Below are 23,785 nucleotides of genomic sequence, written 5' to 3'. Positions count from 1 at the left end.
GAAAATGAACAAAGTTTACGCATATTTTAATTTTAGAAATAACTTTTACACAGCTTTGTACAAGAATTTTCATTGTATCTGTAAGGAACTGTTTTAGACTGGGTACTTTAGTTTTCACCGCACTTACAGTTATTAGTATAGAAATATATAAAATGTGGTGTCGTGGGACACCAGGTAGGAACGAAGTTCCTTCGGCTAATGTAGAATGGACACAATTTGCAAAAAAAAGAAGGAGAAAGAGAAAGGTATCATTCACTACTCGCTTGTGTATACGACTGTCGCGCCTGCGCACGTCTCATTTAACGGTTTTATTCCACGCACTTTTTTCCACGGATTTTTTCTTACGGTTTTACTATCACATTTTTTTCAGTTCGGTCGCGCAATCCCCTATCCCCTCCAAGCCTGCCGCAAGGAACTTCGTTCCAGTAAAAAAAATATTACGAAACATAACAAAACAATAATAAAAATAACTTTAATGGTTTAATCTTGCTTAAATTGTGATTCTGATATATTTATTTATTTATTTATAGCTTTATATACTAGACAGTATAAAGGCGGACTTAATGCCATTTACATTCTCTGACAGTCTACCTTAGGGGAGTGCAGAGATAAATATTGGTAGGTATAGTGTGATAGTGATATTACTTAAACATGTGTGTATATATAGCATACATAATATTTATAAATTCAAATACTCGTAGTTAAATAAATACATAAACAAATAAATACATAAACAAATATATACATATAAAAATATATACAAATAAATATTATTAATTAGATGACTCGGCTGACTCTCTGAGAAACAGTTCTTATACATCTAAATACCACGAAAACTGTATTATACAATTTGCATCGAAATCTAACTAAAATTACAGGTTTGAATAAAACAATTCTAAAATTGAAAGGTAAACATTGTGGAAGGTAAGACGAATAGCCCTTAAAGGGAACAAAAGGGACACTATGGATTTAATAAAGCCCCAGTAAGTTGGTTCATTTGCATTATTAGAACATAACGTTCGTATATCTGAGCCTCTGTGTCCCGTCTGATGGTCATAGACTTCACGACAAACGCTCAAATTCTATATTAGAATTCGTACTGTCATTGTTCAAGTTAGGACAATACCTTTAAGTGAAATATAACCCTGACATGATTACTAACGTGACTCTAGAGAGAGGGCTATTGTTTTAAATGAATCGAAGATTGGTTTCAACTTCGTAATTTTTATTTATCGTTTATATAATTATTTGCAATAATATCTTATTATGATTTGTGACCATAGTTTTTTTTTTTGTTGTATAGGTGCGTGGACGAGTTCACAGCCCACCTGTCGTTAAGTGGTTACCGGAGCCCATAGACATCTCTAACGTAAATGCCGCCACCCACCTTGAGATATGAATTCTAAGGTCTCAATGTAGTTATAGATCGATCGTTTATAGATCGATAATTGATGCACGTTAGTGTACAAAATGCTAATGCAATTCAATTATGTGTGTTTATCTAAAACACTCTAAAATGAATGGAATAAAGTCGCTTTCAGACTACGCTATAACATAATAGTATATGGCTATATAGCACAACAACATCGCACACCATACATTCCCCATGATCTGTAAGCGGAGTAAAATGTCCCTTCGGAACAAGGTGACACTTTACAAAACTTGCATAAGGCCCGTCATGACTTACGCGAGTGTGGTGTTCGCTCACGCGGCCCGCACACACATAGACACCCTCCAATCCCTACAATCCCGCTTTTGCAGGTTAGCTGTCGGGGCTCCGTGGTTCGTGAGGAACGTTGACCTACACGACGACCTGGGCCTCGAATCAATTCGGAAATACATGAAGTCAGCGTCGGAACGATACTTCGATAAGGCTATGCGTCATGATAATCGCCTTATCGTTGCCGCCGCTGACTACTCCCCGAATCCTGATCATGCAGGAGCCAGTCACCGTCGACGCCCTAGACACGTCCTTACGGATCCATCAGATCCAATAACCTTTGCATTAGATGCCTTCAGCTCTAATACTAGGGGCAGGCTTAGGGACCCCGGTAACCGTACTCGTCGAACTCGACAAAGAGGTCGACGTGCAACCTAACCCATGCATCAGCCCGCTGAGTTTCTCGCCGGATCTTCTCAGCGGGTCGCGATTCCGATCCGGTAGTAGATTCATACGCGAAACAATTGCTCTTGAGTTGTTAGGTCTCCTTCGGAGGCGCTCGGGCAGTTGTTAGCAAATCCCACCCCTCTTGGCTGAGCCATTGCTCGCCCACCTGTCCTGGTGAAACTGGAAAGGCCTTCGGGCCACCAGTAAACTTTCAATCATAAAAAAAAAAACACCATACATTCACTGTACTGTACTATATATTCATACCCGATCCTATAGACCGAATGGTAAACAGTCGACGTCGCCCAAAACACGTCATTACGGATCATCCCGATCCATTAGCGGTGCTTTTAGGTACCACAAGCACCGGTCACCGTCCTCGTGGAACCCGCCGCTTGCGACGAAGTGCTCGATGAGCGAATTAACCCACAGACACAGTCCACTGAGTTTCTCGCCGGATCTTCTCAGTGGGTCGCGTTTCCGATCCGGTGGTAGATTCTGCGAAGCACTGCTCTTGCTAGGGCCAGTGTTAGCAACATTCCGGTTTGAGCCCCGTAAGCTCACCTACACGTTAGGGTGAAGCTGAAATAGCCTCTCAAGGCTATCAGCATAGGTAGAAAAAAAAACTATATATTATTGGCTAAGCATAGGTTGCTATACTATATGGCACTATAGTATAGCGTAGTCTGAAAGCAGCTTTAGAAAGGTTATTAATATCTAGGATCGTTCATACCATCAATCCACTTCTTGCCGCGCATCCCGAAGAATCCCATCTGCCCCCTCCTCTTCGGGAACGGGCGGCTCAGTAGAAACTTGATTTCTTTACCGTTGCTGTTCTTTACGTCCTTCTTGCCGCGGACCCCGATGAATTTCCCGCGGATGCTCAAGTCGTATGGTCTTTTGTTGTCGACAGATTTCTTCCCTCGCACGCCGTAAAACTGGTGCATGTTCGCAGCGCGTTTCTCCACTTCGTTCGTGATCCGTTGTTCTTCTGTCTCGTTGGTATCGCTGTTCGTTTCTTGACGCTCGAGCTTCTGTAAATACTCGTTCAAGATATCATTGAGAATCGGGTATTGGCCGTCGTTGATGTGCTCCGCGGAGGTATATTCGATTTGGCCTATCAAAGACCCATCGCGCTTCAATGCTTCGTATGGATAGTACTGGTATTCGGAAGACATGTCCTCTTTTTTGCCTCTGACACCTGTGAAGCCTAGCGGAGCCCTTTTGAAGTATCCGTCAGGGTTTTCCAGGTAGTCGTAGAAGTTCTTCTTGCCCTTGACTCCGACGAAGAACTGGGGCTTTCGCTTGTAGTACTGCTCGGAGCTGTCGTCTTCGTGTTTCTTCCCGCGCATTCCCAAGAAACCCTGGGGGATACGTTTTATCATTTCCTGAGCCGTCGCGATGGAGATGACTTGCAGAATCAGTAGTACTAAACAGGCTCTGTAGGTCCCCATGTCGTTAATTCTGTAACAATATCAAATAATAGGCCTTAAATTTTCAGTCACGTATAAAATCATCACATAATGCTCAATGGTCATTATCCTTCAAGAATACGTATAGTTTTGCGAAAAAAACGTGTGGGTTGACTTTTGAAAACGGAATGTAAAAGAATTAAAATGATTCTGGCAACTTTTGATCATAACCTAAAAAGTAATGTAAGTTTTTCTCTTATACAAATACTCTCTTTCTCTCTTTATTCTTTATTGTACACACAGTTAATATAATACAGTAATTGCGAAAAGATATAAAAAATGGCGAGCTTAACTCAACAATACTCGTTCTTTAGATACACTAGTAACTGTCTGTTGCAGTAGGTCCAAAGTCGCATAATATTGAGTGTACTAAAAGCCTATTATGTACCATTAGGCCATCTCACTTTCCTTGGATAGTCGGTGTGCATCAGAGTTAATGCTACGTAATTCTGTTTACCTTGATGAATGAGAGATCACTCATTAACCTGAAACCGATCTGGATAATTAGATCGGTTTCAGGTTAATGTCGTTAATAATAAGAACTGGTATATTACACGTATCAAACTCTAGCTACTGAGGTCATTGTACTTCAATAGTAATATACTTGAATAAAACTAAATGCAACTTACATACATATGTACATTGCCGGCACAACACACTAAGATAGGGTAAATTTTCAAATTAATCTTAGGACTTATAGGATAAATTATTATTTTTATAAGTTAGATTAATAACACTGATTTTAATTTTTTTAAGCATAATATCACCAACAGTGTGGACATTCAAAAGTAGGAAAAATCTTTTAATAGATATACCTAGTCAGGTCATAAATTCTGTCACATGTTTAATGTAAAATAATTGAAACAAGTTTATTCATTATGTAACCATTCATATACCAAAATGAACTTAACAAAACATGAATTCTTATGACACTAAAGTTTATTCAAAATGACCTCCGTGATTTTGAATACAGGCCTTCAATCTGCGCGGCCAGTCGTCTATCGCAGCACGAACGAGTTCCATGTCAATATCGGCGGCTGCCTTAATCAAGGATGTCTTGAGTGACTCCAAATTGGGATGAGGCTTTGAGCACGCCTTTTCCTCCAAGTGTTGCCATATCTTGTAATCTAACGGATTCAAATCTGGACTGGAGGAGGGCCAGTCTTCGTGCCGGATGAAGTCGATTTCACGCGCCGCCAGCCAGTCTTGTGTGCTCTTCGCTCTATGAGCTGGCGCCGAATCTTGTTGGAATACCCAGTGCCTGTTATTGAACATGGTATGAGAAACAAGTTCCACAAGGTTCGTCAGGACTGTATTTTGATACACAACTGCATTCGTTTTTACACCTTTCTCACAAAAATGTACCTCTGTTAAGCCCCAATAAGAAACTCCCAACCATACCATGAGCGAGGATGGAAAATGACCTCGTTGGACACGCGGAATACGGTTGCTCGCTTCTTCACTACTGTGTGCGTACACCTTATCATTTTGTTTGTTGTAGCTCTCTTCTACGGTAAAATTTTTTTGATCCGAAAAAAGAATTTCCCGATATTTTTTTCCCGCGTACCGCTTCAACAAAGCGCGGCATCTCTTCAGTCTCAGGTCCATTAGACGAGCATTCAAACGATGTCCTGTTTTTCTTCGATATGCCCGAAGCCCTAAGTCTTCATTTAACACCCTTTTCACCGTGCTTCTGCTTAACCCCATCTGAAGGGCCAACACTTTCTGCTTACGTTTGGGATTTCTTTGAATTCGCGCCTTCACAGCTTTTATCACTGCTGGAGTCCTAACAGACCGAGGGCGACCACTTCTTGACCTGTCATCTACACTAGAGTCTTCATTGTATCGTTTGATGGTACGATAAACGAATCTTTTGGTTATATTCAAAATTTTCAGTATGTTAATAATTTGAATTGGCGCGTAACCGCAACGATGCAACACAATAACTGCAACACGGTCTTCTTTAAGCGTCCACTCCATATTTAAAAATGAGTAAAATTCTAAAAGTATACATTTTTATTTTCATGAACAATTCGAAATTCGAATTCAATAAACTTTTTTGTGGCCAGCATTCTAAAAGAAAAGTTTTTACTGTGTGACAATACTTATGACCTGACTAGTTATATGTTTGTGGCTATACGAGTCGAATATGAAAGAACAGAAAACAATAACTAAGTCAAAATATTTATCGTTCTAGAATATATATTTTTTATCAAACCATAACCTAAATCTAAAATATCTAGCGAACCGCATCACTATTCGGATTTGCTAAGCCTGATTTACGATCTTCAAGGCTTGATCCAAAAAATAAATGCCATCACCTAGCCGTTTTAAAACATTTAAACCATGCTAGAATAATCATCAAAAAGGTTGTGTTAAAGTCACGTGTGCATCCTTAAAAGACTTGGATGGACTAAGTATATGAAGCAGTATTTCCAAGAGATGATGTATCATAAGTCTGGAAAAGGTCGACATGCTGCGTTGACCACACACAGTGAGATAAAGGCAAGAAAAAGAAGATATATATAACACACGTAACTAAAGGGACATCTAATCTAGCTTACGGCAAAGGCATGGAATTAAAAACCCCACTAAACAAGCTTTAGTCACATAATTTCCGTCCACAACGGAACGTGACAAGAAACTAGACACAAAACCATTAAATCTCATTAAGTTATTCCGTCCAAATGGTCGTGTATGAAATGATATTTCTTCATTTTTTCAGCGTCGTCCTGTAGACCTCAGCTATGAACACGTAAAACATAACTAATGCTGTCACATACACAATGTCTATTGTCGCTTAGATATATTACGGCAGTCTGGAATTTCTTCAATAAATATGTGAATTTTATGCGGCAAACGCACGTGCCGGTCATTCCTCACGCGCTTTCAAATGACATAGATTTTTAGGCTATCAAATTTGATAAAATTGACAAATTAGCACACGACCTATCTGATGCACACTTACGCTGCCATTTCATTCCGTAACTACAACAATGTAGAAATGACCTGCCTCTCTTGAGTCATAAGATTGAGGTCTGTAGTAGGTACAGCAGATAACACAATTAGTCTTAGCAAAATATGTTTTGCGACGGAAATAGGCCTTGTATGTTAAAACTCCTTCATTAATACACCCGATACAAGCATCACATGGGCGGTAAGTACGTCTTACTATCTTAACTATTAAATAAAACTAGAGGTCCCGCAGTAGTCGAAATTCGTCTATAATTAATTGGAATTGTAAGTTTGAACACTATTATGATTGTATTTTATACAAATTTCGCCAAGACTACACTATAAAAAATATATGACAAACAATATGTATTTAATCTATTCTCAATTTGACCACCGACGTCAAGAACAAAAGTCTGACAATAAATAGTATGCATACGTGTGTGCGTCAAATACATGGTATGTAGTGTGTGTAATGTTTTCTTTATTGATTTAATGTATCTTTTATGCATTATTTAAAAAAAAAATAACATTGTGCACTTCTTCTCTATATTCTCTATAAGTGTGGAAAATTTCATACTCCTCCGTCCGCGCAATTTTCGTAAAAAGGGATACAAAGTTTTTGCTTCACGTATTAATATATAGATTCATGAAATATTTTTAAGCGCCAAAAAAATTGATTGTCCCTACCACCATCTCATACAATATTCAAACCCTAAAACTTCGACCTTCAACTGTGACCCTGCAGAATAAAACAAGGTCGTATTAACCAACAAACATGAACCACGAAATAATTAAACATAGTCGCTCGTACTTAAAACTGCGTTTTGTCAACTGTTGAATGACAGAGAGAGTACATCAAAAGCTTAATGTATCGGAAAAGGACAGGGAATGTCTTAATGAGCACCCGTCACCTCTTTTGAGTGCGCTAGAACTGTTTCAAAACTGTGCGGTGCAAATGTCTATTTGTGGCATATGCACATCGTTTACTAAATACTTTCAGCACGACATCTGAAACTCTGCGATGGAGGTTAAGAGATCTTGGTAATGTTAATGGTCTATGGTAATGCAGGGTTTTTTAACAGGGACACCCATAGCGGCCATCATCAGTCCTGACATCTCACCATGGAACACTACCCGCATGTCCCGCTGTATCATGGGCCCTAATAACTTCGAAGATACACAAGGAGCCGCGCCACTCTCGATGGCGACCGACATCGGACGATGAGAAAAAAAGATGTGTGGTGTCGTGGGACACCGGATAGGAACGAAGTTCCTTATTATAAAAATGTTAATTTTAAGTTCTATTCGAGGTATAAAGGAAATAAAACTGGAGGTTTCGCAACAAACCACGGTCATTCGGTAACGTGCGAACTTATTGTGGTACACTTCATTCACGGTTGTTTGCATAAGAGTTAGTATATTGCGCAAACGAACGCTCTGAGATTGTGGTCAATGAATGATAAAAAATATGTCATTTTTTGTACGTTATTACAAAGTTAAGTCGTACACTGTGTGCATTAATAATAAATATCATACGTTACGGACGTTTTTTCCCGGTTAGGGTACCCCTCTGCATCGTCCCATAAGAAACTTCGTTCCAAAACTTTTTGTGGCTTAGGATAGACGGTATGGATCTTACAAACATGTCGTTCCAACGGCGCTACTTGCCATACAGGACGGGAAACATTAAATTTATTGGATGAGAATTTCGCAGACTTCGTCATATCCCATGGTCGCGACATCAACTAAATGTCGAGATCGTGTGACTTAACACCGCTCGACTACTTTCTGTGGGGCTACGTGAAATTTCTAGTCTATGCAAACAAACCAAAGTCTGTTTCGCCCTGAACGCCAATATAACTCGCGCTCTTCGTGAAATTGAGTCCCTTTTATGCGAGATGTCATACAAAATTGGTCTACCAGGATACACCCCCAACAGTGGAGTCGCGACAGCCATTTGGCCGAAATTACATTCCATACTTATAGCCATCGAATGCCCTTTAAAACAAATGAAAATTGTGGCAACATCACCTAAATAGGTTTTTTATTTTTTATTAATGAAATTATTTTAATGAAAAACCCTTTATAATGTCCAGGTGTTTGCCAGTAGACAGGCCCTGGCGTAACTAAACCTCCGCCTCGTCCATGCATAGTAACTGTATCTTTGTTTTTGTCAATATCTTCCAAACTAGAGGTAGGGTGTCCTGTTTGAGCAGTGGTTCATACCATTTTTCTGCAGAGAATCATGGTCGTTGTGACTTGAAGTGTGCGATAACTGTTATATCTTAGTTGGATGATAGGATTCACGTCTACGGGCTTCAGAAACCTTTCGACTGTGGGTAAGACTGGTGGTAGGTGGTAGGTGGGTTTACTGGGGGTAGTGTTACCCTGCCCATTTCTGCCGTGAAACAGTAGGCCTTTCGGTTTAAAGGGTGGGGCAGCCGTTTTAACTATACTGAGACCTTAGAATTCATATCTCAAGGTGGATAGCGGCATTTACGTTGTAGATGTCTATAGGCTCCGGTACTTAGCATCAGGTGGGCCGTGAGCTTTTCCACCCATCTAAGAACACGTTTTTAAAAATGGCTCGCTACCCAAGTTTGCTCTCGCATCATCGCCAAAATATTTGAAATAAGAGACCTGGCACCCCCATATAGAGTTGGCGCTCAGACTTATTGCATTCGGTCGCACGTCACACGACCAAGCGCCCTAAATGCGTTTCCGAACAAGCTTTGTAACAAACTTACGAGTTTCGAAGCTTCCATTGATTCAATTCAAAGCACGTCTGTTTTTATTTTATGTCTAATGTTATTTTTACAGATTAACTATGGGCATTTTAACCTAATCAATACATGACATCGTGCGATAGATAGAGCGTATACTGCCCAATAATATGATAAATAATCATGGACAATTACACTTTTTTTTTTTTTTTTTTGGTCAGGAGGAAATCGCCGGACTTCCGCCCTCCACTGGGGATAGAGGGCGGAGCATGTCAGAGTCGAACTGACTAAAACCTCCTGTCGCTCAAGAACCAACGTCCAAACCTCGCATGAGACAGAACTCATGAAGAGGCAAAGGGGGGAAAGTGAAGCGTTTAGTGCGGAGCACATCTCTCCCATCACCCTCCCCCTCGGGACGCCGGACCGGCGGTCGTCGGCGCCACGACCACCAGCCCTCTCGGTCGGCAGGCTATCCGAAGCCCGCCTAGATGGCGCCGGTTAGAGTGAGCTATCCTACGAAATACCCCGCTGGACCAGAACCAGCGTGGGTCGAGGATAGCCGGCCTTCCATCACCCGGATGCTCTTGCGTAAAACGCGTGCAGAGCAGCTTGCACGTCGTCTTCTTAGGCCCCCCTCGCCGGTCCCCAGACCGACATGTGAGGGGGGGACCCGAAACACTTAGAGGGCCAGGGCTTGGGCGAGATCCGCCTCCCTGGCCCCCGCTCGACGGCGGCGGGATTGTGCGTCTCTCACGCGCCCCGCCGCCTCCTTCTGCGAGATGGTGCACTCGCAGAGGTCGAGCATCGCCTTCCACGACTCGTCGTCGCCGAGCATCGATGCCACAACACTCGGCAACGACAAGTCGTTTCCTACTTTTGCGACGAGGACACGGCGCCACCCCTCCCATGCGGGGCAGGCGACGAGCGTATGCTCTGCCGTGTCCAAGTCGCAATCACAATGGTGGCACTCTGCCGTCGGCTCGGCTCTGATCCGGTGCAGGAACTCACCGAAGCAACCATGCCCAGTGAGCACCTGCGTGAGCCGGAAAGTGAGGCGTCCTCTGTCACGATTCACCCAATCCACAAGGACCGGGCGAATCGCCTCGACGGTCCTACGACCGGCCGAAGGATCAGCCAGCCGCCTGGACCATGACTCCAGCACGGACCGCCGAGATTGGGCCCTCCGCGCTCTGACCACACTGTGGCTGGGACGCGCCACGCCCCGGGCGCGAAGGTCAGCCCGCCACTGATAGTCAGCGGCGAGCGCCTCCGCTTCCAGAGCCCAAGGCGGCGTCCCAGCCAGTACACACGCCGCCTCAAAGGAGATGGTGCGATAACCACGGATGACCCTGACCGCGATGGTGCGTTGCGGCCGTTGCAGCAGCTTCGCCACCCCGGCGGCCAGGGACTGGCCCCACACAGGCGCCCCGTATAGGGCCATTGATCGCACCACCCCCGTATAGAGACGGCGCGTCACCCGGTCAGGCCCCCCGACGTTGGGCAGAAGCCGGCTTAACGCGCCGGCCACCCCCAACAAACGAGGGACCAGGTGCTGAAAGTGAGCACGGAAGGTCCAACGACTGTCCAGAATGAGGCCGAGGTACTTCAACTGCACCCCGACCCCAATCCGGACGCCTCCAACCACGATATGGGCATCGACAGGTGGCACTCTCCGGGGCCTGTGGAACCACATGGCCTCGGATTTACTGAGTGCCACGTCGAGGCCCAATCTCCTGATTTTGCCGACGACATGCGCCACCCCAGCGGTAGCAAGACGGGCAGACTCAGCAAAACTCCCCCCCCGGGCCACGACCAACGTGTCGTCTGCGTAACAGATTACGCTTTGGCCCGGGAGGAGGGCACCCCTCAGTACCCAGTCATACCCGATATTCCACAAAAGGGGGCCGAGCACCGACCCCTGTGGAACACCGCGCACGACCGGGAACCGGTGCACGATCCCACCGTGTCCGGTACACGTGACCGATCTGTCCTCCAAGTAGGAACCCACCAGCCGGCGAAGGTAGGGGGGCACTCCGTGCCGTTCCAGCGCCCTTCCTATCACGGACCAGGGCAGGGTGTTAAACGCATTGGCGATGTCGAGAGACACCGCCAAAGCCACCCCACCCCTGGAGACGGCCTCCTCCGAGAGGGCCCGCACGCGAAGGATCGCGTCTACCGTTGAGCGGCCCTCTCGGAAGCCGGACAATTACACTAGGTACTATGAGAAGCAGAGACTGATATACATACTTACCTACATACATTTAAAATTTATTAGTTATTAAATAGGTACCCATTTTTTTTTATTTACTGTTCAGAGGCGTGGATGAGCTAATTGATAATGAGTAATTACGCAAATTATAATTTTGTTAGTTTGATTTTTATTACACGACGATATTCCTTCGTCGTGGAAGTCAATCGTGAACATTTGTACTTATTACGTACGTAATTACAAAAATTGGTACCTGGGATTCGAACATCGTTGCATCGCTTGATCCAAGTGTACCAAGCGTCTTATATTAAAGGCCACGACGCCTTCATAAATATTAGCGAAATAAATATATATATTAATACGTGAAGCAAAAACTTTGTATCCCTTTTTACGAAAATTGCGCCGACGGAGGAGTATGAAATTTTCCACACTTATAGAGAATATAGAGAAGAAGTGCACAATGTTAATATTTTTTTTAAATAATGCATAAAAGATACATTAAATCAATAAAGAAATCATTACACACACTACATACCATGTATTTGACGCACTCACGCATGCATACTATTTATTGTCAAACTTTTGTTCTTGGCGTCTGTTCTCAAATTGAGAATAGATTAAATATTGTTTGCCTTTGGTAATATTTTTATAGTGTAGTCTTGGCGAAATTTGTGATTATAGAAGTATACAATGACATTATAATTATAATAGTGTACAAACTTACAATTCCAATTAATTATAGTCGAATTTCGACTACTGCGGGACCTCTAGTATAAATAAATTCATAAAATGTGATACACGACAACGAGATACACCACAAATGTATCTAGTGCTGTTAGCTACGCCCAAAAACCAAAGTGAAAATCACCATAGGCAATGTGATCATACTTCCGTAGCGTGACAAAACTTAATATGTATTAGTTTTTTATTTACCAAATATTAATTGCGAATCTTTGCTCGGAATATCTAGTTTCAATTACAAATTGATCATTATATTCCCTTCACCACTAACTAAAAACTAGGTAGCAGTAAAACCTAGGCATAGTCCAATCGTAATATTTTAATAGCTCTTTTTTTGTAGGAACTGTATACACTGTAACATAGTTATGCTAAGTCAGCTATGCGTAACGTAAGGATATGAAATCTTATATGCAAGTCAGATAATTCGAAAGATACAGTCTCCCTCTAAATTGAATGAACCTTACAATAATGTTTTGTATGGTTTCTATGAAACAAATATCAGTGTGCTCGGTGTGAGTTTTTAACGTTCTCGATAGCGTAAAAGTTAACTCATATTTGTATGGAATGGGATCGTTTGCGTACGTTTGCCGCTAGGGGCGCTGTTCCAACTGCATACAAAATTGGGTAAACTTTGACGCTATCGAGAACGTTAAAAAACTCGCACTAGTCACACACGAGTGTAATTTGGGTAAAAAATTACTAAACATTTGCCAATCAACGCCTACAATCAGAAGACAATATTCGAATAAAACCAATTTTGTAGTAGTCGCAAAGTTTACGGCCTATGCTATCGTTGAGATAAATCCAGAGAGAATACTGCAATATATTATTTCTATGTATATGTCTCCACATTTAAATGGTGTTTAGTTGTATGGTTAGTTTTTATATAGTTTAAGTTTACTGTTTATCTTCCAAAGAAATTAAAATAAGATAAAATATTCGGACGGCACTAGTCATTTCTCGAAAAGATTATCACAATGTATTTGTCAAACTCCATTCCCGCCATCGTCTAGTCTCAGGCGACATCCGACGTCGTATACCATGAAAGAGGTGCCCTAATTGTCGTCACTTCATTATTTTTCCTACGCGCCCTTGTTAACAAAGGGAAGGTTCTAAAAAAAAACGGTTTTTCGACCGGAAAATTTAGAGGCAAAGTGATCATTAATTGCCGCCTGGGATGTAGGGTTAAGATATAATGGGGTGTTCTTGGGGCCTGTGGGGTTTTAATATTGTGTTTCCGTTCATTCTCACATTCTTGTCATCGTTCAGTATCGCAATCATTTATTGCTTTGTTTGCGGTGCTCGTTAGTTAGTCTAACATATATTTGTTTGTGCTGTTCTTAAAACCACAGATTCGCGTATGGAAAAACCGACCAAATTTATTTGTATTTAGATTTAGTAATTTTTTCCCTCTCTAAGCACCTGTCATTTTTGTAAATACTTTGACATTGGCAAAATCAATGCCAAAGGCGTTGGAGCCAAATTATCTAAAAGAAGAAGAAGAAAACAGTTTTTATTTTATTCGATTCTATTGCTCTGAAGTGTACGGTGTCAGAGGGTTATTGTTCTGAAATATAAATTAAACGCTTTTGTTACTCAGGGAACGCGTGTTTGAATATTTTTTTAACGTATTCATAAATATATTACGTATTACGTAGTACTGTTTACCAATGGACCATTAAGAAATTATTCGACAAGATTCCTGGTCGTAGTTTTTATTTATTTATTTATTGCACAGATAGGTGGACGAACTCACAGCCCACCTAGTGTTAATGCGAAATATATTTGATTCAGGGTCTGTGAGCATGTTCAAACACACATCCCGAGTGAATAAGCTAACTTGGTCCCAATAAAGGCTTATTACTAAATGAACAAAAAATTTTTTATAACTACTGTTTCATGACAAACTTCTGATAAACTATAACACTCTTGTCATAGTTGCTGAAAATAACGAATAAGCCAACTGATGCGCCGTTGAAGCCCTAAGAGTCCCTTGATGGATCCACCGCTTGATCCCCACTCAGTTCTGTTAGATGTCACCATAGCAAACAAAGCACCGCACCCGACCTGACATTCAACCAATAGCATATCCGAGCCCCCAAATCCAAAATAATACTCATAAATACTTTTTTTTTTTTTTACCTATGCTGATATCCTTGAGAGGCTATGTCAGCGTAACCTTGGCTAGTAGGTGAGCTCACGGGGCTCAAACCTGGCGATGTTGCTAACACTGGCCCTAGCAAGAGCAGTGCTTCGCAGAATCTACCACCGGATCGGAAACGCGACCCACTGAGAAGATCCGGCGAGAAACTCGGTGGGCTAAAATTATTGGATTATCGGTCCTTGATATATGTCCAAATTTAGAAGTAAATCCGACATCTTTAAATTGAAACAAATTACGTAGCATTCGTTCGGAGAATTGAAGTTAAAGAACGTTTTTTTTTAAACTTTGTAACAAAACTCTCGTTCGCAAGATGCAAACATAAATAAATTTAACCAGAATTATTACAATTAAATGCATACAATTTCTTTAAAGAATATGCAATTAGGCGTTGTTCCGCGCGCAGTCTGTAGTGGCACCACTAGAGCTAACGCAATTACATTCAACTTTGATACAATAATGCCTTCTCTTCGTGCCTAGAGAGAGGTATATGAGAAAATCCTTCTTCAGTTTTAAATTCATATAAAATTGAAAATTGTTTCAACACGTATTAAAATTATAATTCACGTTATTGAACATTCGGTTAGAAGCTTTTTGCAAATTTGTGTTACACGAATTGTGAATTACTTTCCGAATCAAACGAAGCGACTTGAAGCAATCGTTAATGCAGTAGGCTACTTACTCTATTATACTAAGGTGACCAACTATTTTTTGTTCAAAAAGAGTATATAGCAAGTATTTCATATGTGAAAAAAAAAGAAAATACGATAAAAACATTATTTTCTTTTAAATAATTTTTTTTATTGCTTAGATGGGTAGACCTCACAGTCCACCTGGTGTTAATAAGTGGTTACTGGAGCCCATAGACTTCTACGACGTATATGCGCCACCCACCTTGAGATATAAGTTCTAAGGTCTCAGTACAGTTACAACGGCTGCCCCGCCCTTCAAACCGAAACGCGTTACTGCTTCACGGCAGACATAGGCAGGGCGGTGGTATCTACCCGCGCGGACTCACAAGAGGTCCTACCACCAGTAATTACACAAATTATAATTTTGCGGGTTTAATTTTTATTACAGGATGTTATTCCTTCAATCGTGAACATTTGTTGAGTACGTATTTCATTAGAAAAAATTGGTACCCGCCTGCGGAATTCGAACATCGGTGCATTCGTGTCGGACGTCTTATCCCTTAGGCCACGATCCAAATCGATCAAACCTTGTTTAAACCTTGTTAAACCTACCCTTGTTTCATAAAATAAAACCATCAACGGCATTAAATGTATGGGTTTTACTCGATTTGTTTTACTCGTATTACTAGCTACGAGTGTTGTCGTAATCGATAGTACTTGATAAAAAGAAGTGCCATTCAGATAACAGTACATTAGTCTATCCATCAGATTGGATTATCTCTGCTTTAACGCAAAACCCCAGGTCACAATAAGTTGCGTCAGAAACATCGTTCCAGCTAATAAACCAAACAAATATAGCAAACAATATATGTAGTTAACATATATGAGTGCACCGAAAAATCTATAAAGACTAGTGGTCCCGCAGTAGTCGAAATTCGACTATAATTAATTGGAATTGTAAGTTTGTACACTATTATGATGGTATTTTATACTTCTATAATCACAAATTTAGCCAAGACTACACTATAAAAAATATTAACAAAGACAAACAATATTTAATCTATTCTCAATTTGACAACAGACGCCAAGAACAAAAGTTTGACAATAAATAGTATGCATGCGTGTGTGCGTCAAATACATGGTATGTAGTGTGTGTAATGTTTTCTTTATCGATTTAATGTATCTTTTATGCATTATTTAAAAAAAATATTAGCATTGTGCACTTCTTCTCTATATTCTCTATAAGTGTGCAACATTTCATACTCCTCCGTCCGCGCAATTTTCGTAAAAAGGGATACAAAGTTTTTGCTTCACGTATTAATATATAGATAATCGCTTATTATATGAAAAGAAAGATTATGCACGTCCATTGGCCATACAGGTAGTTTTCCAATTACACAATGCTCAACTAAAACAACAAAACTACCTGTATTAGTTTTCCAATTACAGAGCATAATGCGACTCAGTGACGCACAATGCCGAATTATGCTGAAGCTTAGTTGAGCATTATGCCGCATAATGCGCTCTTGTGTAATTGTAATTGTAATTGGAAAACTACCACAAGATCTATGTATGTTGTGATTATAATAATAACACTAATAACTTACTTTTATCCGACGCATAGGTAATTAACAACCGGAGCATAGTGTAGTGTACCTTAATGTACAACTAGTTATTGCTATGTACGTATTCAGCTTAGTTAAAAAAAAAAAACAGAAAATTTACCAAGTCTTTTATCCTATCAAAGTTTTATAGGAGTATGGTTAAGAAAAAACATTTAAGCAGAATAGCTTGTTAAAACTGAACAACTTCTAAGCTTGAGTGGCTACAGCAGGAACCAATGCAGTCAAACTAATAAGGGTCGTCGCTTACCCGTAGCTATAATAAAAATATCTTTATTTATTAAAGTGACCAGGTCTCTTAGATGTAATTACAACTCAAAAACTATGTTGGAATATTTAAAACTACTTAAATAAAATTGCCCATATATTGAGGCTCATCAGGATTTTACCTTATTGTCCCATGAGGAATAGCACTGGAGCGATTCATAGATTTGCGAGTCCAGCCTTGCAACCAAACTTCAGCCCGTGGGACTTTGCTAACATCTGCCCTAGCAAGAAGCAGTAACGTGGAGTACCTCTCGTATCGGAGTCGAGGCTTCCTAGTACCGGCTACACCCATCAACCTGCATATGAACTTGGTCTCTTGAATGATGTTGGTTTTCGGTGTTTTTTACCTTTGCTGATTTTTTTTTATTGCTTAGATGGGTGGACGAGCTCACCAGTCCACCCGGTGTTAAGTGGTTACTGGAGCCCATAGACATCTACAAAGTAAATGCCGCCACCCACCTTGAGATATGAGTCTTAAGGTCTGAGTATAGTTGATATAGCCTATATCAGCGTTACCCTAGCGTGTAGGTGAGCTCTCGAACCTCAAACCGGAGGTGTTGCTAACACTGCCGCTAGCAAGAGCAGTGCTTCGCTGAATCTACCACCGGAATCGCTACCCACTGAGAAGATCCGGCGAGAAGATGTTCCATTAAACCCTACGTCAACCATGAATCTAATTAATGCATGCTCAATCAAAGCGGAGGTCGTTTTTTTTTTTCATTTAAAAATTAATAAAAGCGATTTCGGCTATCGTTCAGCTTTTAGTACAGGACAAGTCTAATGAAGTTCGTTCAAAGCGAATCACAATAATGCACGGTGCGCTGAACTGACGTAAGTTTTATAACGAGGAACTTTTGAGAACCCGGTGACCTAACTTAAAAACTTTCTCTGATTCATTAAGACGATCAATATAAAACTCGACTTAAGAAACTTGGCATATTAGTTGATGATGGGCGAGTTTAAAAAACCGTATCACTTTGTTTCCAAAGTAAAATCTTTTCCTAAGTAACGTGGCGGGGCGCGTGAGAGACGCGCAAGCCCGCCGCCGTCGGTCGGGGGCCAGGGAGGCGGATCTCGCCCAAGGTCTGGCCCTCTTAAGTGTTTCGGGTCCCCTTCACATGTCGGTCTGGGGACCGGCGAAGGGGGCCTAAGAAGACGACGTGCAAGCTGCTCTGCACGCGTTTTACGCAAGAACATCCGGGTGATGGAAGGCCGGCTATCCTCGACCCACGCTGGTTCTGACCCAGCGGGGTATTCCGTAGGATAACCCATTCTAACCGGCGCCATCTAGGCGGACTCCGGATAGCCTGCCGACCGAGAGGGCTGGTGGTCGTGGCGCCGACGACCGCCGGTCCGGCGTCCCGAGGGGCAGGGTAATGGGAGAGATGTCCTTCGCACTAAGCGCTTCACTTTCCCCCCTTTGCCTTTTCATGGGTTGTCTCATGCGAGGTTCGGACGTGGGTTGTTGAGCGACAGGAGGTTTTAGTCAGTTCGACTCAGACATGCCCCGCTCTCCATCCCCAGGGGAGGGCGGAAGTCCGGCGATTTCTTCCACACAGAAAAAAAGGATCGTGCAAATACCTATCAAATCAAATCAAATCAAAAAAATTGTATTCAACATAAATGAAAGTACATACTTGTTGAACGTCAAAAGAACTAGCGCCAATTCACAAGAACTAGCCTCCGTCCTGAGAAGAATTGGCAAGAAACTCAGCGGGCATGGCTTTTTTTTTTAATATATATTTTTTTAATATTAGTTTTTTTTTAAATATTCATTTTTACAATGAATATTTATAACGTAACAATTATTACAATATTGAAATGCCCGGAGCGAGCAACTCATTCCCACTTTGTGCAGTCCTCTAGATAATCATTGACTTTATAGTAAGCTTTATTGCACAGATGTTCTTTAATAGTTTTCTTAAGCCTATGTATATATGTAGGTTCTGTACATCTCGTGGGATTTTGTTGTATAGGTGCACAGACAAACACCCGAATCGTTTTAGCAACTCGGTCGTGAATCATACACGACCTCACTTCAAGGCATTACTTAATGATTAAAAATACGATTTATAACTGATTTACCAGCAGAGATAGACAGGTGGGCTCTTGAGTTCATATAAAACTCACATACTTTATGTACACACTTACAGGGCTTACTTACTGATATGACGTCAATTATTTAAAAATGCTGTATACCACACGCTTGATACCTATGCTGTGATATGAATAAAACCTTACAAAGCTTATCATAATGGTAGCATAGCATTGAAATGTTTAGATTGTAAGTAGGTTTAATAAACTTAATTATTCAATTTATGTGAATCAAATTTGTCTCTTAGCTCTTTTGTGATGAGATAAAATAAAAGTTGCATATTATTTTTATAATGAAGCAATGTATATAGTTACTTATTGGAGCTGTTATAATGACGTCCGGTGCATTCGTGTTGAACAATGCACCGGTGTTCGAATCCCAGGCGGGTACCAATTTTTGTAATGTACTCAACAAATGTTCACGACTGACTTTCACAGTGAAGGAATAACATCGTGGAATAACAATCAAACCCGCAAAATTATAATTTGCGTAATTACTGGTGGTAGGATCTCTTGTGAGTTCGCGCGGGTAGGTACCACCACCCTGCCTATTTCTGCCGTGAAGCAGTAATGCGTTTCGGTTTGAAGGGCAGGGCAGCTGTTGTAACTATACTGAGACCGTAGAACTGATATTTCAAGGTGGCTAGCGCATTTACGTCGTAGATGTCTATGGACTTCAGTAACCACTTAACACCAGGTGGGCTGTGAGCTCGTCCACTCATCTAAGCGATAAAAAACACCAGGTGGGCTGTGAGCTCGTCCACTCATCTAAGCGATAAAAAAATAGCTGGCAATGTTTATGCAATCGTGAATTTAAATCTTAAATCAACGGTTTAATGGAAGTTATTTTGTTTGTTTTAAGTAGATCTACCCTCGATCTGAAAGCGTCAACAATTTATTCTTTACAAGTCCGTTCCAATGGTTATCTATCACGCAGAACCTTTTGATAATAATAAAATATGAATTCGCTTAGTGCAATGACCCGTACTTTGAAATTAGTTGGAAACGTCTCGTTTTTACGGACGCGGGCGGCGCAATCTCACCCAGTAATACAGTTAGGTCGCCTAGTCGCCCTGGTCTGTGGTCACCCGCTTATCTTAATGGGAAATTAGTAGAAATTGGGTTAATAAGAACAAATAAAAACAACTATTATAACTAATCCAAAGATCTTAGAAAGTGGTATATAATCTAATCCAAATATATCATAGGTTTTAAAATGAAAATTGTTTTTTAAACAGCACTAGAACTTCTTTTTAAGGATCGAGTTTCGCGCAAACAACTCAATACTTCAAAAGAACTCTTTTTATTTATTACTTAGATGGATGGATGAGCTCACAGCCTGGTGTTAAGTGGTTACTGGACCCTATAGACATCTACAACGTAAATGCGCCACCCACCTTGAGATATAAGTTCTAAGGTCCCAGTATAGTCACAACGGCTACCCCACCCTTCAAACCGAAACGCATTACTGCTTCACGACAGAAATAGGCAAGGTGGTGGTACCTACCCGCGCGGACTCACAAGAGGTCCTACCACCAGTAAACTCGATAACAAACAGCACGTTTTCTATCTTACATCATCATAGTCGGTTACTGTTGGCAGAGCAGTCGTGATTACGTGGAAACCTTGTTTATTAAAGCCTTGACAGATGTTCTCCATAGTTCGCGAATTGAGGCTTGGCACACGCAAGCGGGGTTTTTGGTAAGGACTTTCACTTGACCAGTCCAGCTCATGAGGCTTCGTCCACGAAGTCTTTTACCGTTGACCCTATCCCGAATCAATCTAATCGAATAGTAACTTTATTAAGGTACTCTTCCCGATGAGACAACCAGTCCTTAGAACGCCTTGTTGTTCAAGGAAGGGCAGACGCCACAAAATCACGCGAGAAGTCTCTCGTGCGGTAGAACCGAGCCAATCAAGTCTGCAATTTAAACGTCGTAACGCGCATCAAGTCTTCCTACATGACCACTCTCTCAAGAGTGTAAGTCCTGAGAAGAAGAAGGCGAGTAAACGAACTCACGGTCCAAACATCACAACATAACACCCAAGTTTGAATTCCATTGCATTGTTACGCCGGTAAGAGTAACGCCATCTATCGTCGAATAGTCGAACAAATATAGAAGGATCTAGTAGCACCCAGAATGCTCGAGAATTATAACGCCATCTATTGTCAGATAGCGGAAACGACTACTAGAGAGGTGTGGGATATTCTCGATAATTCTAGGGATGAGGTATTGGCTATAAAAGCGTTGTAGAGATGGCACACAGTCAGTCAGTACAGTAATCGGAACCACTCGAAGCGTAACAGCGAACGGCTCACTTGAAGCGAAGCGGAACAAGCGAATTGAGAGTTTTAAAGTGTTTTAGTCTTTAGTTGTAATTCGGTAGAATTTTATTTATCCCGAACCCCAGCGCGTAACAGTATAAAAGCTTGTCCCACTAAAAATGCGCTGGAAATAAGCAAAATTGTATTGCAAAAACATGAAATTGTGAATGTACAATCTTATGCTGAGAAAACTGATGTGAAAACATTTTAAGAATAAAAATTACGACCGACTGGCTGACTTAGTGGCACGTGCCCAGTCAGTCAGATGAGTCAGACGCATAACGCCGCGGAGCTACCAAAGCGCGAGAGATACTTTTCCCATTTCAAAGTTTGTTCTTACTCGAAATAATTTCTAAAAGTCTTTTGTTTACTTATACGGAAACTTTCACAAAACTAATTCGTATGTAACCTTTATTTAAGGAATATTGACAAGCCGTTATTAATGTGCTCGTAAAGTCTTCTAAACAAATTTGACTTTTAGAATTCAGAAGAGAATGTGTCAAAAGAACGTTCGTAGGTGTTTGATACAATTAATTTGTTTTTTTTACATTGGAGGCGACCTACAAAGGTTTCACTTGAATTCAAAAGTTTTTATAATATTACTTTTATTGTTGAGCGAGCTTACGGCCCAATTGACGGTAAGCGTTTAACGGATCATATGGACATGAAACACAACGTTTATGCCGTAACCCTCCTTGAGATATCAGGATACTTTTATTGTCCCACAACAGCTCTATTAGTAGTTTTGTAAGCAGCGGCTTTGCTGTTACCTGACGTAGCTGACGCTTATGCGCGACGGTGACCATTCATCATCATCATCATCATCTCTGGGCCGGGACTCCCAAATACCAGCTTCTTCCATTTGACTCCATACAGAATAGGGGCCGTTCGAATTGTCAATAATCCCATTCTCACGGATCGTTTGGAACCTCTGGGTCTGCGGAGGGACTTCGGTTCCCTCTGTATTTTGTACCGTATGTTCCATGGGGAGTGCTCTGAGGAATTTTTCGAGATGATACCGTCATCTCGTTTTTACTATCGCACCGCCCGCCACCGGAGTAGAGTTCATCCATACTACCTAGAGCCACTGCGGTAATTCATAGTGCGCTTCCAGAGGTCTTTTTTGCTACATACCATCCGGCTATGGAATGAGCTCCCCTCCACGGTGTTTTCCGAGCGCTGTGACATGTCCTTCTTCAAACGAGGCTTATGGAGAGTATTAAGCGATAGGCAGTGGCTTGGCTCTGCCCCTAGCATTGCTGAAGTCCATGGGCGACGGTAACCACTCACTATCAGGTGGGCCGTGCGCTCGTCTGCCTACAAAAGCAATAAAAAAAAAAATGAATGTGGGAATCGAACCCACGTCCTCGGCCTAGATGTCAGAGGCGCTAACCACTGCACCGAGTGAGTCAGTGTTATACATTTATAGTTTGTACAAATCATTATATTTTACTAATAGAGGAGTGCAAAAATTTTAATGTATGCACATCGTATTGTTTATATTTATGTTTATTTGTTGTCTTCATACCTCTCAAACTGGGACTCATGTATACTTTGATTCGGAAATGAGTTAGGTCGGGGTGAACCTCGCTTCCTCATCGAGACGCGCACGGTGGGCGGTTGAATAATATTTTGGCGGTAGGTTTGTTTTCATAAAGTTTCGAAATTTAACCGTTCGCCTTGTAAGTATTGTATTTACACGCTCTGCGCTTATAAAAACACGAAACCGCTTGCGTGAATATATTAATTATCCAACAGTTACATGTCTAATTGAAGTTTGAACAATCTGCGAGCAAATCGAAGTTACCGCTTTAGGTACGTGGGCGGTAGGACGGGTCGACATGACACAGATATCTACACGAGACGTTTGAAAACAAAGATAAATCTTACGATAACGTGTCGTGATATGTTCAGTTTTATATCCGACGTGAGATTCAATATCCACGATTCTTCAAACATAATAATAGGTAATTGAATCTGATCCATGATACATAATTTTTTGCGACTAATCTATTATGAGATATTCTTATATTTATAATTATATTTCTATAAATTATAACTGGGAAGTTGGGGAAACAAGAAACGACAAAAAAGCTAAACATTAATATGTGTTAGTGTATATTAGTTTATTGTAAAAGGAGATACGATCTAATATTACAGTCTAGAAGTCTATTTGAGCTCCATATTGCTATTACCACGGACCAACCTCAAGAGAGCCAGTCACCTTCAACGCCCTAGACACGTCCTTACGGATCCATCAGATCCAATAACTCTTGCATTCGACGCCCTCAGCTCTAACACTAGGAACAGGCTTAGGAATCCCGGTAACCGTACTCGTCGAACTCGACAAAGAGTTCGACGTGCAACCTAACCTAAACATCAGCCCGTTGAGTTTCTCGCCGGATCTTCTCAGCGGGTCGCGATTCCGATCCGGTTGTAAATTCATTAACGAAGCAGCTACTCTTGAATTTTTAGG

At 41.4% G+C, this 23,785-nt stretch overlaps 1 protein-coding gene across 3 annotated transcripts in view; it reads right to left on the bottom strand.

The window, feature by feature from the left end:
- Tk (tachykinin) overlaps positions 1-23,785 on the bottom strand; it is a 68,277-nt gene that overhangs the window by 2,958 nt on the left and 41,534 nt on the right. For 2 of the 3 annotated variants that reach the window (XR_009973456.1, XM_012697579.4), the window contains exon 2: positions 2,841-3,571. Coding sequence is in view for 2 of the 3 variants with exons in the window: in XM_012697579.4 (XP_012553033.1) it covers positions 2,841-3,561 (721 nt within the window). In the remaining variant the exon portion in view is untranslated. 3 annotated transcript variants of the gene reach the window in all.

Source organism: Bombyx mori, chromosome 7 (assembly GCF_030269925.1).
Source record: "Bombyx mori chromosome 7, ASM3026992v2".
Lineage (NCBI taxonomy): Eukaryota > Metazoa > Arthropoda > Insecta > Lepidoptera > Bombycidae > Bombyx > Bombyx mori.
Note: the sequence above shows the minus strand (reverse complement) of the source record. Positions and strands in the feature narration are given on the sequence as shown.